This window comes from Equus przewalskii, chromosome 3 (assembly GCF_037783145.1).
Source record: "Equus przewalskii isolate Varuska chromosome 3, EquPr2, whole genome shotgun sequence".
Taxonomy (NCBI): Eukaryota; Metazoa; Chordata; class Mammalia; order Perissodactyla; family Equidae; genus Equus; species Equus przewalskii.
The window spans coordinates 112,343,639-112,365,592 of NC_091833.1; the positions used below are offsets into that span (position 1 = coordinate 112,343,639).

The 21,954-nt window shown below is 51.3% G+C and overlaps 1 protein-coding gene across 13 annotated transcripts in view; it reads left to right on the forward strand.

Annotated features, from left to right (window-relative positions):
* Window positions 1–21,954, forward strand: part of SLC2A9 (solute carrier family 2 member 9) — a 225,984-nt gene that overhangs the window by 181,882 nt on the left and 22,148 nt on the right. For 7 of the 13 annotated variants that reach the window (XM_070613243.1, XM_070613244.1, XM_070613245.1 and 4 more), the window contains one exon: window positions 17,065–17,192. The exons of 2 other annotated variants lie outside the window; for them this stretch is intronic. In XM_070613243.1, the coding sequence (XP_070469344.1) occupies window positions 17,065–17,192 (128 nt within the window). Of the gene's footprint in view, window positions 1–246; window positions 446–17,064; window positions 17,193–21,954 lie in introns of all 13 variants that reach the window. 4 more of the 13 variants (XR_011538319.1, XR_011538320.1, XR_011538321.1 and 1 more) reach the window with 1 other exon arrangement.

The following is a 21,954-nucleotide window of genomic DNA, read 5'->3' on the forward strand; positions in this document are numbered from 1 at the left end:
ATCACCTTTAGGACCCACACTGATAATCCAGGAGAAGCATCCTCTCTCAGGACCCTTAACTTCACCATGTCTTTTGCCATATAAAGTAATATTCACACACTCCAGGGGTTGCGAGATGAGGTAAGTAAGGAGCAGCCCACCTCTCTCCTGTGGTGGGCCAGGGAGGGGCTCACGACTCTGCAGTACCCCCCATTGCCACACAAATCCTCCCTCCGTCTCCACTTTCTCCCCCATTTCTAATCTCAGAATGCGCGAAGGGCTCGAGAGCTGTGAACCGGTCCTTGCTGGCCTTCCCCGTGCATACCGCATGTGGTGACCTGGCAGCCAACTTTGGAGTTTCCACCTCTGTCATTTCTTGGTCCAGAGTCCAGATGAAGCTTCCACATTAACATTATCCCATTATCCATGCAATGTGAATATTGACGAATCGCAGTGTGCATACAAGGTAAGAGGTGGTCACCTCCACTGAAGAGGGTCAGGGAGGCATCGAAAAGGAGCACACGCAGTGTCTGGATCTTGAGGAATCAATAGGAGGGAGTTCTTGGGGGCAAGTCGGGGTGGGGTGGAGGCTGCAAGCGCGCTTCGTGTAGCTGTTGGGGGTTTCATCTGAGGTCTGACTTAATCTGATTTCTCTCTCAAATGAGCGCTTTGGCTGCTGTGGGGATAGCAGACTGGAGGAGGCACCCCTAACATCTCAGAGAGCTGCTCTGAGGCAAGTCATAATGGTAGCAACAGTAGCTGTAGTTGTTTTAGTAATAATAACACCACTCCAATAATAATAATCAAGTCTTTAGAGTTTACCAGCCACTTTCACACCCACCACCCTATTGGATCAGTGTACCCATCTTACAGATGAGCAAGCTGGGGCTCAGAGAGTAAGTAATTGGCCACACCTATAACAGTTAGTATCAGAACAAGGCCTGGGGCCGTTCCCCCGTGCCACACGTGCCTCCCCACTCCCTTGACATCAGTCGCTGGAGCAGAGGGGTCCCAGACGAGGCGCTGGCCATGCCTCATTTCCTTTCATCCAAGAACCATATGCTTTGAAACGCTCTGTTTGCCAAGACGGCAAATCATGGGCCCTGGGGCCAGCTTCCTGCAAACCAGCGTTACTGCAGGGACCCCGGGCTGTCTCGTTGCCAGTGGCGGTAGATCTTCAAAGAGTGTCACTTGTGGAACCAGCTCCCACGCATTTCCCTCCTTCGTGTCCTAGAAAGGGAGCAGGGAACTTGCCCTGCCACATGGCACTAAGGGAGAGGTATCCGCTTGGGGTCAGACCAGGCAACCCCTCTGACAGCTTGTGACATCCTTGCACAGTCACTTAGCTTGAGACTGACAGCCTCCACCTTGAGGGTTGTCATGAGTGAGGACTGTTGAGCGTTACACACGGCACCCGGCACACAGACGGTGCTTGGTGAGTTCCATTTCCTTCCTTGCCTGCCTGTCTTTATGAAGGCGGATTTAAATATGTTTTGTAACAACACAAATTATAAATTCACAGTTCTAGAAGGAAATGACAAATAGTCTTATAGAAATTTGATTTTTTCAAAAGCCTGCCAAGATCATGAGCAAAGTGGTAATTTAATGATGCCTTTACATGACTTGTGGGAGAAAATTCTAGAACAGGGTTTCTCAACCTCGGCACTGTTGGCATTTGGGGCTGGATAACCCTTGGTTGTGCAGACTGTCCTGTGCATTGCGCCATGTTGAGCAACACACCTGGTTAGCAGCTCCTTTAGTTTGGATGACCAAAAATGTCTCCAGACATTGCCAAATGTCCCCTGGTGACAGAACCACCCCTCATTGGGAGCCGCTGTCATTACTTCGTGTTTTGGAATAACCACAGGCTCACGACTCAAGCCCACCTGGCTCCTCCACCCCTTTCTCACTGTGAGATTTTGGGCAAGTCAGTCTCGTGTGTGTGTGTGTGTGTGTGTGTGTGTGTGTGTGTGTGTATGTCCGTCTGTCTGTCTGTCTTCCTCCTCTTCCTCACCTCCCCTTCTCTTTCCTCATATCTAAATAACAGTGTTTTTTATCAAGTGTCCACTGTGTCACGTATGAGATCCTTAACTTAGGCCCATCTGCGCAGTGCCTTTGCCAGCAAAGGGAGCGTGTTCACAGCTCTGGGGACTAGGATGGGGACTTCTCTGGGGACATGTTATTTTTTCTCTCACAACATCCTTTATGCTCTAAGTTTGCATGAAAGGAAGAAGAAAACCAAGAATATGAAATGGCATTTCCTCCCTTTTATGCTTCCCCTGGGCATCTTGGCGTAGTCGAGAAACTGCGGGCTTTGTGCTCTTCCATCTGTCAGGGCCCCGCTTAACAGCTGTGTGACCTTGGGCAGGCTAGCTCAGCTCTCTGAGCCGGTCCGGCTGTAACGTGACAATGATGCATAACTTGCAGAGTTGGTGTCCGTTTAAAAGAAATACCTGTAAAGTGGCTAATAAAGTGCTGACTCCTAAAAGCACTCAAGAGATGAAATGGAGGCTGTCAGAAGGATTTCCCTAAACGGCGGGTCAGCCTCCTATGCTTAAGAAAGCTGACCCCGATGGCTCACACCTCGTCAGTTGAAGCCTGTCTGCGGGGGAGTCCCCTCAGGTGCTCCGCGTCTCCCAAGGCCACGGTCGGAGACTTGAGCCTTCACCAAATCAAACGAGCCTTCATGGGGAGAGCTGGTTCTGAGAGGGCATCGAACTGCACGTCGTTGGGGTTGTTTTCCTGAGCCGGGGGCCGCCTCCCACAGAAAGGCTCCCCGCCGTGCAGCCTCATTTCTCAGACGGTCTGGAAGGATCCGGTCCCGTGGACGTGCTGCCTCCCCTGCGGGTCCCCTGTGCGCACCCAACTTCTCCAGTTAAATAAAACAGGGCTGGAAATTCAGAACCAGGCTTGTTAGAATTAGGTCTTGAAAGAGCCTACGGGGGACCTCTCTTTTTGAGAAAAAAAGCGTGAGCTTCAGTGCAGGCATTTTCCAAAGTCTATGCTGGCTGTCGACAGCACATTTTTTCCCTCTTTTACTTATTCTCAGTTATGTCCCAAATTAATTCCTTCAACAAAAGATTTTGAATGCCCATTACGTGCAGCCACTGCACCTCATACTGGGGATGCAGAAACGGAGTCAGAGGCGTTTTCCGTCCTTGCGGAGTTCATAATCTAATTAAGAAGACAGCCACTCAGACTGATAATTACAGACCAGCGGGGGACCTGCCAACTCTGGGGGCGTGACTGTCGAGCACAGTGAGAGGAGCTGGGTGAGTGAGGTTGACAGGGAGTGCACTTGTTCATTTAAAAGTGCTTATCAGGCAGGGGCTGGCCCCGTGGCCGAGTGGTTGAGTTCGCGCGCTCCGCTGCAGGCGGCCCAGTGTTTGGTTGGTTCGAATCCTGGGCGCGGACATGGCACTGCTCATCAAACCACGCTGAGGCGGCGTCCCACATGCCACAACTAGAAGGACCCACAACGAGGAATACACAACTATGTACCGGAGGGCTTTGGGGAGAAAAAGGAAAAAATAAAATCTTTAAAAAAAAAAAAAAAAAGTGCTTATCAGGCAGTTCCTATGTTGACCCAGCACAGGAGGGACCCTGGTGAATGACTCAGCGATGTGGTCTTTCCTCTTGGACCTTACATCTCAAGGTGACCTCAGACCCCGAGCTGCCCCACCACAAATGCAGAGTTACAGAACCCTGACCAGTAAACTGATAAATCCTTTAAGGTTAGTGACAGGGGCTAAGAAGGAATAAATAGGCTGAGGGGCTGGAGTGATGGAGGGAAAGGCTGCTTTAGTGAGGGTGGACGGGAGCAGGCTCTGGGAGGACCTAGTACTGGAGGCAAGACTTGGATACTAAGAAGGAAGAGCCCTGGGAGGATCTAGGGGAAGAATGTGCAAAGGTCCTGAGGCAGGGACTTGCTTGAAAGGTTCAGGCATGGCTGGAGTGTTGTTAGCAAGAGAAAGAGATGAAGTCGGAGGGATAGCAGGGGCCTGATGATGGAGGATCTCGTAACTTCTTGGTAAGACTTAAGATTTTATTTTCAGTGCAGTGGGAAGCTATTGAAAGTCTGAGGCAGAAGAGGGATTTGGTCTGTCCTCAGAATGTGAGAGCTGCGTTTATGTTTGCAATCGTTCATAATCACCTGCTATGCGCCTGGCTCCACCCTAGGCCCCAGGGATACAAACATGAATAAGACTCATCTAGTGGGGAAATGGTTGGTTCATTCATTCATCCATTTGCCAATATTTATAGAGCTCTTATACTCTGTGCCAGAGAGTGCTAGAGAGTGTTCTAGAAATTGGGGCAGCACATGGAACAAAATAGACAACGTATCTGCCCTCAAGGAGGCTTACAGGAAACACCTCACAATAGGATGTAAGGCAGTGACGAGTGCCCTGGAGGAAGGGCGTGCAAAATGGGCGGAGGGAGAGTAGAGGAGGACCGGGCGGCCAGGGATGGCCTCTGTGGGGAGGTGGTGACGGAGCGGAGACCTGAGAGATGAGAGGGAGGCAGCCATGCAGATACCTGGAAAAGAGGGATCCAGGCAGAGGGAACAGGCAGTGCAAAGACCCTGTGTGTAATTCGGTGCTCAAGAGGGAAGCTCGGGGTCAGCTGGAAGCTCCCCAGGTGCACAGGCCGGCCCTCAAGGAGGACTTCCCAGGGAGGTGACCTCTGAGCCACAGCTTGGGGGATGACCAAGATTCAAATCTGAGCTGCACTGAATAACCTGACTCTTTCTTTCACAAAGAGTGAGTTCCCCATCACTTGAGGTATGCAAGGAACTTTGTTGATGGGATCCCATAGAAAGGAGCCAGGTTGACCTGGAGTCCAGCCCTAGCTGGGAGGGGCGTAGCCCAAGAAGGGACATTCTGCTGGGGGAGGCTTACAGTATGATTGCTAAAGATGCAAAACGAGTGAGGGGCTTGAGGCCAGGTTCAAATCCAGCCCTGTGCTGGGGAAGGAGGGTTTCGGCTCATCGTTTACTATTCCTCCCACTGCTCCTTCGGCCATTGGCTCCATCCTTTATTCTTTTCTAGATACTCTCATGCATTTGTTCAGGCACTGATTCGTGCATCGCCTCCCTTCACTCCACACCCCCTCACTGAGCACCTCGTCTGGGCCAGGCCTGTTGCTTTGTTGTTCATTGATCCTTGGGGACGACAGGTGGCATCCGTCAGGGGGCTGGGGCTGTGGGCGCACAGAGGAAGGAGCCAGAAGCCTGGGAGGAAAGGTAGTGATGTGCGGTGAGTTTTAAAAGGTGAGAAGGAGTTTTCCAGGCAGACAGGGGTGGAGGAGAAGGAAAGGGAAGGGATTCCACGCCAGGAGACCACCTGGTACGGGCCAGGTGCCGTTGGGAGCCGCAGGCTGTCCCCCTTTGCTGCGGGCTCAGTGGCTTTGCCCTTTGAGACAAGGCTGGAACTTCACGTGGCAGAAAGAACAGGCTGTGGAAATGGGCCAGCGGAACAGCTGTCGTCCCACTCAGCAGGAAGGTTTCTGCTCCCCACGCTCAGGAGCCAGGGCTGAGTGGAGCCCGAGGGGTTCAGCCCTTTGATCCGGAAATGGCTCAGCCTGTCACAGCCAACCCCGGGATGAACACACAGCCCGGCCACTCGTTCTGCAAAGAGAGTGCTCCCTGCCTTCCACCAGGAGCTGCTTTTATCTCAGCGTTAACATCTCCTGCAGCAGCCAGAGCTGTGGGCAGTGCACCTTTGAGGAAGACACCTGGAAAAGAAAAATAAGCTCACCTCACCATATGAGAGGCTCTCAAGAGAAGTCAGAAAACGTCTGAAGGCCCGATGAGGTCCTGTGGGCACAGAGTGCTTCAACTTTGTGGCCTGTGATCTATTCGGGAGCTCTCTGGTCTTCTGTTTTAATCATCTGTGCGTGGGCTTCCTTCTCTGTGCTCCCTCACTCGGCCTCACAGCTGGGGTGGTGAGGAGACCGTGTGAGGAATCCTGTCTCTGCCACATATTAGGCAGATGACCTTGGGAAAGTCACCTTTCTGTGCCTCAGTCTCTCCGTCTGTAAAGTGGGGATAATCCCACCTACCTCAAAAGAGTCATAGGCACCTTAGAATCCATCACTATAACTCTGCCTGGGCGGTGATAATGCAGGTGCTCAGCACATGGTGGCTATCATCTTATTGAAGAGGTGCACCTTGACAGAGAAGATTCCATGGAAAGTCCAGTAGACCTGGACTTGAATCCCATCTCTGCCACTGACGTACCAGCTGTGGGACCTTAGCTAAGAGTTCTGACCCGGGCCTCATTCCCTCATTGGTCGTTTGCCTGGGACAGTCTCATTGTACCTGATATCCTGATGTGACCCTCTGACTCTCTGAAGATGTCCACATTTGGAAAATGAACCATATGGTCTCCCCACCTATCCATAAAATGGGCATGACATTGCCACCCTCCAGGACTTCTGGGAGAATGAAAGAAGAGAATGCAAAGGAAAACTGATAAACCTGAAAATGCACCCCACCCCCCACCCCACCCCCACCCGCCATCAGCCAGCCTTGGTAGAGTCTCATTTACAGAAATATCAGTCCGATATCCAAAAAGAATGAGCAATTTAAATTCTCCCACAGCCGGTCATGAAGAGGCCATTCGCAGCATGCAGCAGAGTTTGCTGGAAACTTCGTTTTCTGTTTCTCTGGATGTCAGCATCGCTAAGGGATTGAGTTGCTGCAAAGCTCAGCTCCTGCCCACTCTGGGCTTCCGGATCTCCCTCTCGTTCTAAGCCCTGTGCTTTCCCCGGCTCTCTCTTCTCCTTCTGCTCCGTCCTTCTTTGTGTAGATGGATTCAGTCTCTCTGAAAATGCTTACGACCTGGTATCTTCTCTTTCCCCTGTCTCATGTGCTCAATGACCCCTTTTAAGCAATCAAGAAGTAATCAGGTTGAGATAGCACTGGGATGAACCACAGCCCTAGGGATTTCTGAGATGCGGGACGTTCCATTTGTTAAGCTGGATCGAGTTGGTCACCCTGGATGCCCCTGCAGTCTAGATTATAGATCAATAAGAGTTCAGAGAAGGACAGGCTGCTGGGGACTTCAGTCTTGGGCAGAGCAGGACTTTGAAAAACTTGGATGGGTTTCCCCAGAAAGAGACCCTAAGACAAGGGCCCAAAGGAAGCAGCTTATTCAGGGGATGACTCCAGAAATCCCCGGCAGGGGAGCAGGCACGTGAGGTGGAAAGAGAAGGCAGCCATAAGAAGGTGCTGAATGGAACAAGTTACTGTCGTGGGAACCCAAGCAGAATCCTGCCAGAGAATCTGAAAATGGGAGGAAGGACACCTCTCAGAGTCATCCCCGAGGAAGTACTTACGCCAGCTCCCTGTGGTCAGTCCTGGAGGAAAAAGGTGTCAACTCTCCATCCCCCTGGCTTGCAGAAGCCGGACAAAGCCCTCTGCACGGGTGCTGGAGGCAGGCGGGGCCAGCTGCGCTGAGACTCACAGGAGGACCATGGAATCAGGACAGGCCCTAACCGCATCTGCTTCAGCATTCCAGGGACGAGCAGAGAACACCATGACCCCGCAGGACTGAGGATACCAGGGACCGTGGCTGCCCGGGGCTGTGTCCTCACTGCCCAGCCCAGCGCCAGCCCAAGCAGACACTCAGTAATTCGTGTTCACTGAATGAATAAACAAACCCATTCATTCCACGTATGGGAAAACCAACGCCCAGGCTGAGGTACAACTGCCTCGAGTCACTGTAATGCACTGTGTCCCCAGGGTCCTTGACCTTATTCCAGGCAGCACCCACACCCAAGACCCTTCCCTGTCCAGTCACCCTGGCTCGTCTGTTTTAACACCCCCCCGAGTGCTCATCCCAAAGGAAGAATGTCAAAGTGTGCCGTGAGAACTTACTACCAAGACCCCTGACCTCTGTCTTTATTGAAATGCAGACGCCGACCAAGCTTAGGAGCAGGTCCTCTGAGTGTGGTCAACCCGTTAAACGGAACACATCCCTGTGGCTTTCCCCTGATGGATTTTAATTGCGTTTTTTACCTATGAATTAGCTGTCCACACTCAGCAGGATGTGGCAGCTCCTCGTTTTTAACTAGAATTAGCAGAGTCGTTTTGGCCTCTACGTGGCTCGTTTGCTCCCGGACTCCTCAGAAACAGCCTCTCCCCTAGGATCTCTAGGATGGAGACGTTCAGACCTGAGGATGCTGCTTAAAAGGCCACATTAGAGAAATGCCATGGGAATGAAGTCTGTCGATCATCCTGATTGGTAGTCAAGAAGCGGAATCACTTTATGTTTCGGTGAAGCCGAATCTGGGAGGAATTTAACGGAGTCACGTGATGGATCCTGTGCAACTTCAAGGCGGACCCCAGAGGATGGTTGTTAATGACACTGAGATGCATGAAGTGCTTTTTCTCACACATTTTTCCTATTTTTTCTCACGTTCTTAATTACTGTCCCCTAGCCAGTGTCCCTGTCCGCCTCCCCACCCTTCCTCTGCTGACCCCTGCTCCACTCCGCATCAGGGACCACTCTCCAAATCCCCGATCTGATGGCAGCGCTCTCCTGCTGAAACCCTTCAGCTGGCCTGCTGCATCTCCCACCTACAGACTCCTAACACCCTGCATGGCGGTGTAGGCACTCTAGGATCCGCCCAGCAACTTCTCCAGACAATGCCTGTGCTGCCCCACTCCCCCGTCTCAACCTGAGTTCCCACCAAGCAGGTACCCGCTCCCGTGTAGCACTCCTTTGACCACATAATGAAGTGCCACTCACCCTTAAAGGCCTGTGTAATTGCCGTCGTTTCCTAGTCATTCATCCATTCAGCAAATGTCTATGGAGCCCAAACGTGTATTAAGGGACACGATTTGCTACAGGGAAAGCAACAGCGAGCAAAAGAACCAAGTTACCTGCCATCAAAGAGCACGATAAACGAGCAAAAGAATAAAGAAATAAAAAGATGATGATTCCACCCATGGAAGGACTCATGGTGGCAAAGGGACGTCCTTCTTCTGTCTGGTTAAATGCATGCTCGAGTCTCACGCCCCTCCTAGAGAAGCCTCCCTCCCATTTCTCTATAGACGAGAACACTGAGAGCCGTCCATACGACCTGCCTGTGGTCACACAGGCTGCAAGTGTGGTTTATCTGACTCTGAAGCTGGAGGTCCCAGCCGCCTCAGCATGGTGATAATTTACTGTGTGCCAAGCAAGTGCTATAACCAGCTTTACCAAGATTTCAAATAGCTCACCTGAATTAGAGGTGGGGAAACTGAGGCTTAGAGAAGGACCCAAGCGTCCCACCTTCTCATCCGTGGAGCCAGAGGTGCCCACTGAGAGTCAGGACAGGATGAGCGTCTGCAAGGGGTCACTGGGGACCACCTGCCCCATCTCCCATCCTTCCCTAGCTGGAAGCACAGACCTGGGGAGGTGGGTGTCCAAGCTCCTCTCAGAGACCAGAGGACAGACCTGCCTTTTCCCTGTCTGGCTGAACAGGCGTCCTCCGAGGTGAGGAGCTTCCGAGCGGACAGCGCCCCTTCAAAATGATTGTATTTAATTTAAAATTTTTTAAAAGCTATTTTTAAAAGCTGGTGCTTATTCGAGGACAAAGTAACATATGGACATGCTTGTGGAGATTAGTAAGAGGCTTTAGGCATTTTAAAGGACTTCTGAAATTGATGATAGTTGTTCCCTTAGAGGAATTTTAGTAAAATGAATTATAGAAAAGTTTGGACAGTTGCTTTTTATTTCTTTTATGCAAAAATGAAATAAAATTGGATGTTTTACTCAGGTACCTGGCAGGAGTCAGAAAACAGAAAAGGAGGGAGGGGCTGAAGGCCGGGTGCCGGGGAGCTTGTGGGGAGCAAAGATAACAGAGCTGTCTGAGGGGTCCCCCAGGCTCACATCGCTAAGCTTGTTTCATTTAATCCTCAAAACAATGTTGAGGTAGGAACTATTGTTATGTTCATTTCATAGATGAGAAAATTGAGGACCATAGACATAACTTTCCTGTGGGCACATAGCGAAGAAGTAGCTGGGGATTTAAATCAGGTTTATCTCCTTGAGCAGAAAGAAAGGAGGTTGCCGGAAGAGAACAGGTGTCAGGTGGTTCCTCGCGGTAGACACCAGGGGGCGCCGCTGTCCCAGACAGCTTGGTTGTTGACAACAGCTGAGCCACAGAACAGATTAACCATGGTGTTACACCCCATCATGCTCTGACCGCAGTGTTACACCCCACCCATGCTCTGACCACAGTGTTACACCCCATCCATGCTCTGACCACAGTGTTACACCCCATCCATGCTCTGACCACAGTGTTACACCCCACCCATGCTCTGACCACAGTGTTATACCCCATCCATGCTCTAACCACAGTGTTATACCCCATCCATGCTCTAACCATAGTGTTACACCCCATCCATGCTCTAACCACAGTGTTATACCCCATCCATGCTCTAACCATAGTGTTACACCCCATCCATGCTCTAACCATAGTGTTATACCCCATCCCATGATCTTAACCATGGTGTTATGCTCCCACTCCTGAGGCAAATACTAAAGTAGGCTCTAAGATACCTTATCTTAGAGGCCCATTACCGCAGCGGTCACCGGGAAGTCTAACACTTAAAGAACAGACGACGGTGGCAGAGACTCATATGCCCCTCCCCAAACCCCCTGCTGCTCCCTTTCACTGCGTCCCCGTCAGACCTACAACTGCCACCAGGTGCACCTTCCTGTCTGAGCCACAGCCCACTTGGCCCATTATCATGGCTGCCAGAAGTGCTGCCCAAGGAGCAGCCCTCCACCGATGGCTACAGGCCTGGCGGATAAATGCCCAGCTCCCTTGCTCCCCAGGTCGGATGACTCTGAGATGTGTTTTCTGTATAGTTTCCCAAGGGTCCCAAATGGATTAAGCCCTTGTGGTCCACAGTGGTAACTTGCTGATAACACACCTTTTATTCACTTCCTTCAGCTACCCACACGCTTACCAGTGTGTCCTGGGATCAATTCTCCCATACACTACTTGTCGGGGTCTGCTTCTGGGGGAATCCAGAATAAGTAGCCAAATAAAATAACAAATGAGAACCAAATAAGATAATGAGATATGTTGACCAAGAGACGTAACCATTTGGGGCTTACTTTCAAAGTTTAGGCTGTATTGTGCTCTTAGGCAATCGAAGTTGAGTACTGTGGTATGAAGCGAGCCCCGTGTGAGGCATGTTGGCTACAGAGGAAACAGCAGCACGAATCCGTCACCATCTTCTGTCCTTTTGAACGGAGGCACAGCCAAAAGAACGCCGGATTTGGAGTCAGAAGAGTCAACAGTGTCCTAACTCTTGCAAGTGGGACTCATAACACGGCTGAGGCTCTTCATCTTCCAGAGCCTCGGTTTCCTAATCTGTAGGCACAATTCGTAACTCATACTTTGGTCGTGAAGAAAGATTCAGTGAGATAAGGCATGCAAAATCTTTTTGTAAACAAAAAGTGTCCACAAAATAGAGGGCCTCAAACTGGAGAATTTTAAGGAAGGCGTTCCCTTGTCAAGATCCCTTACAAGAAGGGGTATCTCCAGCTGTCCTTTATATTGAAGCGTGTCGTTTTAAGATGAGCAGCACCTACACATCTACCACCAGAAACAGGAATACCTCACCTTTAAAAGACAAATTACCAAGGGATCTTGGGTAAATATGGTCATGGATAACCTTGTTCCAGAATCTCCCTCCCACAAATACCCAAGAAAATGAGCTACAAATAAAAAGTTCTTTTAAAAAGCCAATAATAACAAACAAACAAACCTTTACGTGGAAAAAAAATGGCCAGCAGCAACCAAACAAGGAAACATGCCAGAACTGAAAACTGGCAGCCAATGAAGGATAATTCTACTACAGTATATTCTGTCTCCACTCTTCAGCCACAGCACTGACCAGAAAAGGGGATTCAAAGAAACCCCTAAGAACTCTCACTGACATCCCTGATTTGTGGGGGAAATAGAGTGAGGAGGTGAGTCAGCGATCCTGGGGGAAGATTAAAAAGATGCCTTCCGCACAGCAGCCCTTGCCAAGGCCCTGGGGCTTCTCATCTCCCAAGACTTTGTCCTAATTTGAGGACACCAATTGAAGCCCGCAGAAGTAGAATATACTCCTGACCTCGTGGAGTGGGTGCTGGTGCATGTCACTGCACAAAATCTCAGAGGAGAGAGAGCAGAGCCCAGATCCTCCAGAAACGGCTGCCCACAGCCCTAACCAGCTTCCTTCACACCCCACCCCCATCTTTGATAGAAAAGTTACTGAAAGACAGTGTTCCCATTGCAAACTGGGACTTGAAAGACAAGACAATACAAAAGAAGATAAGAAGAAAAGGTGTCGAAGTTGAATCACCTACCGTATGGAGCACATGGAAATCTGGATGGAGCAGCTCACTCTATGTATAGGAAAGACGTAGACGAACGGCCATAGGGAATGCACTAACACGGGGCACTAAAAGGAGGAAGAAAATAAGGGAGGGAAAAAAGAAAGAAGGGAAAAATTGCCCAGAGCGTGCGAAATCTATACAGAAAACAAGAGAATACAGTCATTCAAGAGATGATAGATACAGAAGAGAGACAAAGTTGATCCAACATAAGGATAATAAGTGTCTCTGAAGTACAGAAGCCAACACATAGAACAGAAGTCATTTTCAAGAACAATGTAGGAAGTGAATGAAGAGTAGATCTCGAGCCAGCCGTGATGGCCTAGTGGTTAAGTTTCAACACTGTCACCACTTCGGTGGCCTGGGTTCTGATCCTGGTTGTGGAACCACACCATTCATCTGTCAATAGCCATGCTGTGGTCATGGCTCACCTAGAAGAAATAGAAGGACTTACAACTAGAATATACAACTAAGTACTGGGGGTTTGGGGAGGAAAAAAAAAAACGAGAGAAAGATTGGCAACAGATGTTAGCTCAGGGCAAATCTTTCCCAGCAAAAAAAAAAAAAAAGAGTGGATCTATAGTTCAAACAACACACTGTGTTCCAAGAAAGATTGTTACAGGGAGAGCAACATAGCTGATCCATCACAGTTAATGAATAGTCAAGCTAATAACTTCAAGGATAAGGAAAGATTTCTTCAGGGCTTTAGGTAGAAAAAACCAATCACCTAAAGGAGAAATATTAGACTAGCTCTAGGCTTCTTTATAGCAGCATTCAATGTCAAGGCCAAGTGTCAGATACAGATGGAGATCATACCAGATGGAAGGTTTAGGGATGACTTTTGTTTGCTTTTTATGCCTTTCTGTAATGTATGCTTTCTTTAATTGTTTAAAATGGGCAAATATTACTCATGATACAAACAATCAGAAATAAATAATAAAACTATTTTCATTTTGAAAAACAAAACAAAAATCTAGGACCTACCAGAAATCCATTCTGTTTCCATATCAACACCCATTCTTTCTCATTTTACCCTGGATTTAAAGAAACAGACCATGAGAGACTCAGGAAATCAGGTCACCAGTGCCTTCAGACAAAAGAGAGAGAAATGAACTCCAGGATTTGGGAGAGCGTTGGGGTGAAACCATGAAGACTGCTAAGTTTCTTTCACGTGTTTTAAAGGATGTTGTCTTAGACTCGTTTGCACCGCAATGGAGCAATTAAGACTCACCCTTGGGAGTCACCCAGCCTTGAGTTGGCATCCCACTGGTCATGTGATCTTGAGGAAATTACTCAACTTTCTTAGACCTCGGTTTCTTTATATGTTAAATGGGAAAAATAATAGTAGTAACTGCCACAAAACAGTGATAATTAAATGAAATAAGGTATGTAAAGTGCTTTTCACAGTGCCTTCCACTTAGCTACCATCGCCACCATCAGCAGCCGCAGCAGCACCATTATCATCTCTACTATCATCGTTACCACCATCATCGTCATTTCTGCCATCATCATCATCATCACAAGTATCATCATCACCATCATCATTCATCATCATCATTCCTGGCTAAGAGACCTTTGGCATGTCACTCCCCTTCTCTGAGCTTCAACTAGCTCATTATAAAATGGGGGGAATAATGCAGAGGAGTTTTAACTTATTATTATAGTAGCTAACCCTTACTGACTGCCTCTCATGTGCCACACTTATACTAAGTGTTTGCATACAGTAGTTCATTTAATCCTCAGAAACACCCCCAGTAGCAAGTCCCTACTGTCATCACTTCACAGGTGACAGACCTGAACTCTAGCGAGGTTTGCTGGAGCCAGGACTTAAGCCTGTTCCTACTGACATCAGAGCCCAAGTGCCAGCCCAGCATGGTTCACCACCTGTTCTGGTTGTTAGCTTCAAGGGAGATAATGGGAATGAAAACCCCTCGGCACAAGGGGCTGTGCAAGCTCCTCTTGGTTGCTTATCTTTGCCCTCAGGGGGTGGCCTGAAGGCCCAGGGAAGGAAGGAGACAGGGGCTTTGATGTCGATGTACCCTGAACTCCATGGTGTCTTGACCGCTCTTCCATCGATCCTGCAGACCTTGACAGAGCGCCTCGTATGTGTGTCCCAGGTGCTGTGCTGGGAGCAGGGGCCAGAAGCAGTAAACAAGTCATGGTCCCAGCCCTGAAGCAACAAAGAGGTGTGCATGCGGGGAGGCAGGTTTGTCCACATTCTGTCCATCGTAGGCTGAGGTACCAGCACCGGAAGTTATCCGCAGCTGCTTCCAAACACACCTAGGGAAGTCGAGGGAAGTGAAACCCCAGCCCTCAATCCCATCCAGGCTTCAGAATAGCCGTGAGCTGACCCCCTAGGAGATGCTGCAAGGTTCCCAGCGGTGTTGGAGGCAGGACCAGATGGGTGCGTGACACAAACACTTTCTGACAATGAAATGTCACACGCTCTATAGACCTACAGTCTGGTTTTAGCACATTTCGATGTGTAACCGTTGTTCTCGCACATTTTGATAGATAGCTTTAAGATATGGAGAGTCCACTTTCTGTGTGGTCAACAACATACCAAATCTCTTCAAAATCAAATTTTGAGCATTTAATTCAAGTACGTAAATATTGATCGAGTATCTACACTCTGTCAAAGATGCCAGGCGGATGGAGATGCTGCCTGTCCTGGAGGGCTCACAGTCTCGTGGGGAGTGAGGGGGTGCGCCATTCTGAGGCATTTTTGACGTGTCGGAGTCTTAGGCCTGCTGGCAGCATGGTGAGGTGATAACGATGAGTGCTGGGGACAGACGCAGGCTTGAGCTGGTCCTGGCTCTGTGACCTTAGGTTGCTTGGGTGGACTTGCTGATGAGTGTTGGGGTTGTGTGCACTGCTCACAATGAAAGCGTTGCCTCTGTGGGATGGAGAGTTTCTGAATTCAGCCCCTTCCTTCCGTCCATACTACCACCATCCGGGCGCTCTAGACGGCCATTGCCTCCTCCTTGCACTGCCCAACAGCCTCCTGCATCCACTCCTACACCCTCCAGTCCTTTCTGCAAGCACAGTGATGTCTGCGAAATGCAAATTGACCACATAAACCCCTGCTTGAAACCCCTCGTTGGTTTTCTTCGTTAGCAAACCCCTCTCTTGATCTACAACAGACTACCTAACTGGCCCTGCTCACCTTCGCCACCTCACCCCATCCCTCCCAACCGTCCCTCAGGCATCCAGATAGCTTGGCCTCTGCTCTAGACCTTGACCCAATCCCTTTCACCCTTCAGGGCCTCTGCCCTCCCCTCCCTCCACCCAGCACGATCTTCCCCAAATCTTCACAAGCTGCATCTCCTCCTTCAAATCACATCTCAGCTATCACCTCCCCAAAGAGCCCCCCCAGACCCCTACTCACACAGACCCTCCCCCGTTGTCCTGTGCATTCCCTCCAGAGTGCTCATCGCCTGTTGTAATTATTTATTCATTCACTCACTTCTTTTTTAATAAATGAGTCATCTTTTCTCTCCTACCAGACGAGGGAGTCCCTTGAAGGCAGGGACATTGTCACTCTCATCCACCACTGTGGGACGAGCCCTAGCACAGTCGTTAACCATGGAGTGTCGATGGAAGGAAGGGCTCCAGCCTCCTGGTTTCCAAACCATTCATTGTCCCCTAGAGTTTGGTGAAGGTCCCTTAGGGATTTCCCTTCCGCTGCCTGCCCTGTCTTGTCTGTGGAGTGCCTGGAAGGAGATGTGATGGGCAGAAGAGGGCCTCAGGTTGGGATGGGGCTGCATACAGGACCCTAGTGGTCATGCTGAGCCACAGGTCCTGAGTCTGGGCCCAGGACCCAACTCAACTCTCATTGATTGGGACATTCAGGAAGAGGGGGGTGCAGACCTCAGATTCTCAGCCAGGTGTGGTATGTGGAGGTCATGTGGAAACCTGTGGAAGCAGTCTGGGTCGCCATGGCAACTAGGAGCACTTCTGGCACCAGGAAGCGAGGGGTGATAAGCATCCTGCAAATGCACAAAACGGCCTCTCAAAATAGAGAATTGTCCGGCCCCAATGCCAGTGACGCTTCCACTGAGTAACACATGCTCCACTGCCAGGGCGACTCAGGGACTGGGGTCACCGCACATCCAATTGAGGGGAGAGAAGAAGGACAAAAGGACATCCAGCTGGGCAGGGGCTCTCCTCCTCTCTCAAGCAGGGACTAGCAGAGAAACGCTGAGATTCGGAGGTCAGAGCCCCAAGCCTGAGTTCTGGCTCTGCTACTCATGAGCTGGGTGACCCTGGGTAAATCAAATAACCTCTCTGGGCTTCAGTTTTCTCACCCAGGGAATATGGCAGCCAATTCCTGCCTGACTCAGTTATTCTGAAGATTAAATTACAAACATTCTTAACACTATATATTCAGTAAATGTCAGTGGCCTCGTAAGTCAAAGTTGTACACCTAGTACTCGATTTCAAAGGCATTTGGAGAGCTGAGAGGTTGATGAATCTCTCCTTTGGATGGGCCAGGTCAGAGAAATTATCTTCATCCCTTTAGGAGGTAAGGGCTGTAGCTCCAGCTCCCACTCCCGAAGCCGGCACTCACGCAGGAAAGCCGGCTCTTCCCGGAAGGTGCTCCCTGCCACGGGGGCGGGTCGAAGGCCTGGCAGGTGGAGAAGGATGCTGGCAGCCTGGCCCTCTCAGGGGGATTAATTCCACACCCTGGCTCTCGTCGCAGGCGGCATCCCGTTCATCCTCACTGGCGAGTTCTTCCAGCAGTCCCAGCGGCCGGCTGCCTTCATCGTCGCGGGCACCGTCAACTGGCTCTCCAACTTTGCTGTCGGGCTGCTCTTCCCGTTCATTCAGGTATGACTGACAGGGCGCCTGCCCCTGGGAGCCCCTCTGATCCGCAGCCCCCTGAGTGACAGGCGGCTCACAGAGCAGAGGCTGATGCTCTCCCAGCTGCAAACCCACGCCGTTGTCCTAAGCAAGGGGGAAGTGTGCTTGGCCCAGACCTTTCATCCTCTCTCTCTCCTCCCGCACCTTCCAGGAGCTGCCCCTCCATGCTAAGGGCTGCCTCGGAAGGAGTGGGCTTCCCGTTACTGCGGGTATGCAAGGAAACCTAGGTTAGAATCTCAACCCACAACCTACTCCTCATTTTTGCAATGTGCTTGTCGCTGTGTTAGACAAAGTCCATATGAGTTCCAGTGTACACTGTGACCCTGCCACGTGTTTAATATCCTCATTGTCGTCATCATAACCACAGCTAATGGGGTGCTTGTCCCAAGGGTGACAGTGATTGACAGGAAAATGCTAACTCTGGAATTGGGTACAAGTTGTTTTTGTGTAGGTAAACAATCCGTTCATTCGCCTGCTCCTTAAGTCAGCACGCACTTACTGAGTCCCTGCCGCGTGCCGGGCACTGTGTCAGGCAGTGGGGATAGGGTGGGAACAAAAGTCTGTGTTCCTTTTCAGTCCTGGAACTGAAAAGGGAAGTGACAGAGGCGGACGTGCTGCTTTAGAAGGGGCGGTCAGGGAAGGCGCGCCCTCCTGGGTGCCCTCATTCTGCCTCTCACGGACCAGGAGACTGGAGCTGAGAGATGCAGGGACTTCCCAAGGTGCCCCCACTGGGATAGACAGCATCAGGGCTGGGCCCCAGTCTCTCATCCTCACCTTGACAAGGGCAAAAGGAGCCCTCAGTTATCAGAAGGGGACCCCATCCCAAAAGTCCATTTGAACTGGGTTTGAGTAGTTAGCTTATCTTAAAAAATACAAACAACACACACATACATCAGAAAGGCCTCCAGCCGAGATGGGATCCGTCAGACCCTTTCCTTCACGTTATGCCTGTTTGGCAAATCACAGCCCACCCCCAGCTCCTCTCGGATGGAGATGCAAGGCTGTGTCTTCCCTGAGATGCTTTCTCAGACTCATGTGTCTGGGCCCAGGCCTATGCTTAGTTCCATGAAATGCATGCTAGCTCAGCCGACGCAGCTGGACTACTTGTCAAGGAAAGGGTGGGGGCACAGTGACCCCGACTGAGCATTCACTATGTGCCAGGTCACACGTGCGGCCGTGCCACTACACGGAAGGTCTTATTACCCCCACCTGTGGGTCAGGATGGGCTGGGGTTTGCTGCAGGAAGAAACAGCCCCCCAGTCTCAGTGGCTTTAAACCCCCAGGACCATGTCTCACTCCTGCTGGGTGTTCACTGTGGGGGATTAGAGATTCTGCCCCAGAGCTTCCCAACTCAGGGATGCTGGCTGCCAGGGCCTCTTCCCTCTGCAACAGCTGCCCCTGTGGCAGGTGCGGGGAACGTGGCCAGTGACATGTGTCACCAGCAGGCAAATTCCCTACCTGTGGGGAATGCAAACTGCCATGTGTCCCGAAGGGGACGGGTCAGAAAGTTTGCGTCCTTCCTGGTGACGGCCATGTGGTCTGCCTTCAGAGGCAGAAGGTCCGGCTCAGTGGGCTGGGAGACTCGCCCGAGGCCCCGTAGTTGGCGAGAGGGGGAACATGGTCACAGCATGGACTTGTGCCCTTTTCTCTATCCACATGGCTTTTGTGTGTTTCGAACTCCTTTCACAATGACCCGATTTCTGATGGCCTTGACGACGTGTTGTGCGGATCACCTTCATTCTAACTGGCTCTTCCAGCCGGGCACCCCACTGGCTGGAAGCTCCAGGAGCCTGAGAGGTTTCTGGGGTCACTGCTCTGCCTGGGTCACCATGCTGTGATGTGCTGGAGTGTCTGAGGGCAAAGTGGGACCAGGACTCTGAGTGGTTGCAGTGTCCCTCCTGCGAGGGCCCCGGAGGAGAACCCAAGTGAGCTGAGACTGTCACTGTGGTTGAAAGTGCAACCTAACGTGTGATCCAATGTGCCAGATTTCATAAAGAAAGTCAGCCCCTGGGCCCGCTCAGGGCCTGGCCTGGGGCAGGGGAATGAGCCCCGAGAGGGCTCGGCCCAGTTTCAGGGCTCAGGGCCTGGGGGGGATGCCACTCACCCGCAGAACTGAGGTCCCACCATGCACAAATGGCACAAGTCTGCATGCCCGTCTTACAATGTCAGACCAGCTGTTTCCTCCCAGACGTGTCAGGGGCACAGGTATCACGGGAGGGGCGTGACCACCACTACTTACAGGCTTGGATTTTGGGTTTGGGACAATGCAAGGAGAAGCGCAGGGGTGGCAAAGAAAGACGAGTGGCTGGGGAAGGCCTGGAAGGCAGGCTCTGATCTATTCCCTGGGAGGCTCAGAGCTCATCACTGCCTTTGGCATTTCGGGGCTAGAGCTGGAGAGAGACATGGCTCCTGCTCCCACGTCAAAGAGAGACCACCTCACCTGACCTTGACCTTGACCTTGACCTTGCCTGGCAATGTCTGCAGCCACATCAGGGACCTGGGCGGGTGGTCTGGAGGAACCAGGGAGCAATTCCAACCACAGATCCCCCTGCAGGAACACGCTGGGCCAGTAGCACAGTCGTGGAAAGCTGGTGGGACCACTTGAGAAAGAAGGGGCTGTGAGAAGGAGGAACCGAGGGCGGGGTGGGTCTCAGTGTGGGAAGGGAACCCCAGTGAACATGGGAACCCCTTTACTGCATCTCTGCCAGGCGGCCATCAGGCCTTCGCCTGGACTTTCTGGAAACAGGGGTCTCTGTGGCTGGAGGAGGGGCGATTCCATTGTTACAAATCCCATCCTTAGAGCGCGCTCCCTTGTACGGGCCGAGGCAATGAGTCCATGAGTGGGAACTGCTCTGTCTCCCAAACGAGGCGGCCGGAGCGTGCAGGCCAGGCACTGAGCTCCACTGAGTCCAGCTTTGTAGCACAAGGCCTTCCTTGACCCAGTGAATGGCTGGGTGGGAGCTAATGTCTGCTAGGGACCCACAGGGGGATGTGGGACACACCTGATCACATTGACTAGGAGATTACACTGAGTGTCATGAGGGGGCCAAGATTGCACAGCTACGGAAGGGCAGGACCGACAGTCAAATACAAGTCTGTCTGGGCCTCCAGCCAAAAACCATTTAGATTTCAAAATGCAAATATTCACTCATTCATTCGTTCCAGGAACCCTTCCAGTATGTACAACCTGCCAAGCACTGTGCGAGGTGTGGGGACACACTGATGACCAGCCTGCACGGCCCTCCAGGGCTCTGAGCCAGGGTGGTGGTGGGCTGTGGGAGAGAGGACAGACATGAACCCGAGGGGTGGTCGTGCCAGGCAGAGTGGGAGAAGTCCTCCAACACCGTGTGCGCAGGACTGTAGCAGCTCTCAGCAGAGGCAGTGGTCACAACCGCAGGAGTCGGCCCAGGAGGCCTCTCAGAGAGGCGAGGAGCTCCGCTCTGCAGCGTGAGTGGAACTTAGCCCCGTACTGGAGGAGAAGGGCGTTCCACGACTTTACCATATAAGGTAACAATTAGAGGTCCCAGGGCATAGCACCTGATATCTGTGGGGGGCCCTTACTCAACCTGCCACACCTGTGTTCACATATTCATGACTCCCTTCCGTTTTGCCCCAAGTGCTGGGCGAGAATGGCGTTGAGACCAGAGGACTTCGGCTCGCATCCTGAACCTGTGTGTTAATCGCTAAATGACTGTGGACAAGTCACAGATGTGGCCCAGCCCCACATGTCTCAGCTGTACGATGCCCCACAGGGGGCAGCACTCCATAAGCTGTACACACGGGGGGCACAGTCTCATCTGCTTCTGGGGAGCCCAGCCCAAGACAAGTCATATCCGTTTTCTTCATCCAACAGCCCTGTGGACAATTATTTCCATTTTACAAATCACAAAACTGAGGCCCGGAGGAGGGAAGTGATCCAGAGCATGGGCCCCTCTGAGTGAGCTTGGCCCAGGGTCACTGTCTACCCGCTTCTATTCCATGCACTTATTGTAATTCATTTGTGAGGTAGGTGCCATTAGAGCCCCATTTCACAGATGGAGAAACAAATGCACAGGAAGGTTAAGTCACTTACCCAGGGTTGCCCAGCTAACAAGTGGTAGAGATGAGATTGGAACCCATGCAGCTCCAGGCTGTGCATTCTTAACCACGACACTATACAGTGGCCCCAAGAGAGTCACAAATCTTGACCGGTGTCTCCCATGTAGAGGGTGAGAGGTGCTAATCCAACCATGAAAATGACTCTCTGTAGGGCTCTAAATGATTGTGGATTTGTTTGTATGAAATTTCTTAAGCACATTGTTTGGGGCAGAATTATTTGGGGTAGGCTATTTAGGGTGGAGGCCGCTGATCAGGGTGAGAGAATCTGTCCCCCTTGCTGACCCGAGGAATCCCACAGCAAGCCCATGGAACGGCGATGGCTGGCCAGCTCTCCCCAGCTTTAGATGCGGGTTGGTTCTGCGCAGCCTGCAGAGCAGACCTTTATCGTCACTCCTGCTCCTGGGCTCCCGCCTCCCCCCGGGAAGAGACCCAGCAAAGGGCCTGGTGCTTCTCCGGTGCTGACCGAGGAGGCCAAGCCAGTTACCTGTAGATCCTCCACCTCACTGCACAGCAGGACAGCGATGGGTTTCGGGCTCTGTTGTAGCGCTTAATAAACGTGGAAACAGTGGTTGAGGGTTCAGGCTTATAGTCAGAGGGCCTGAGTGTCTCCTCTGCTCCTGATAAGCTGTGT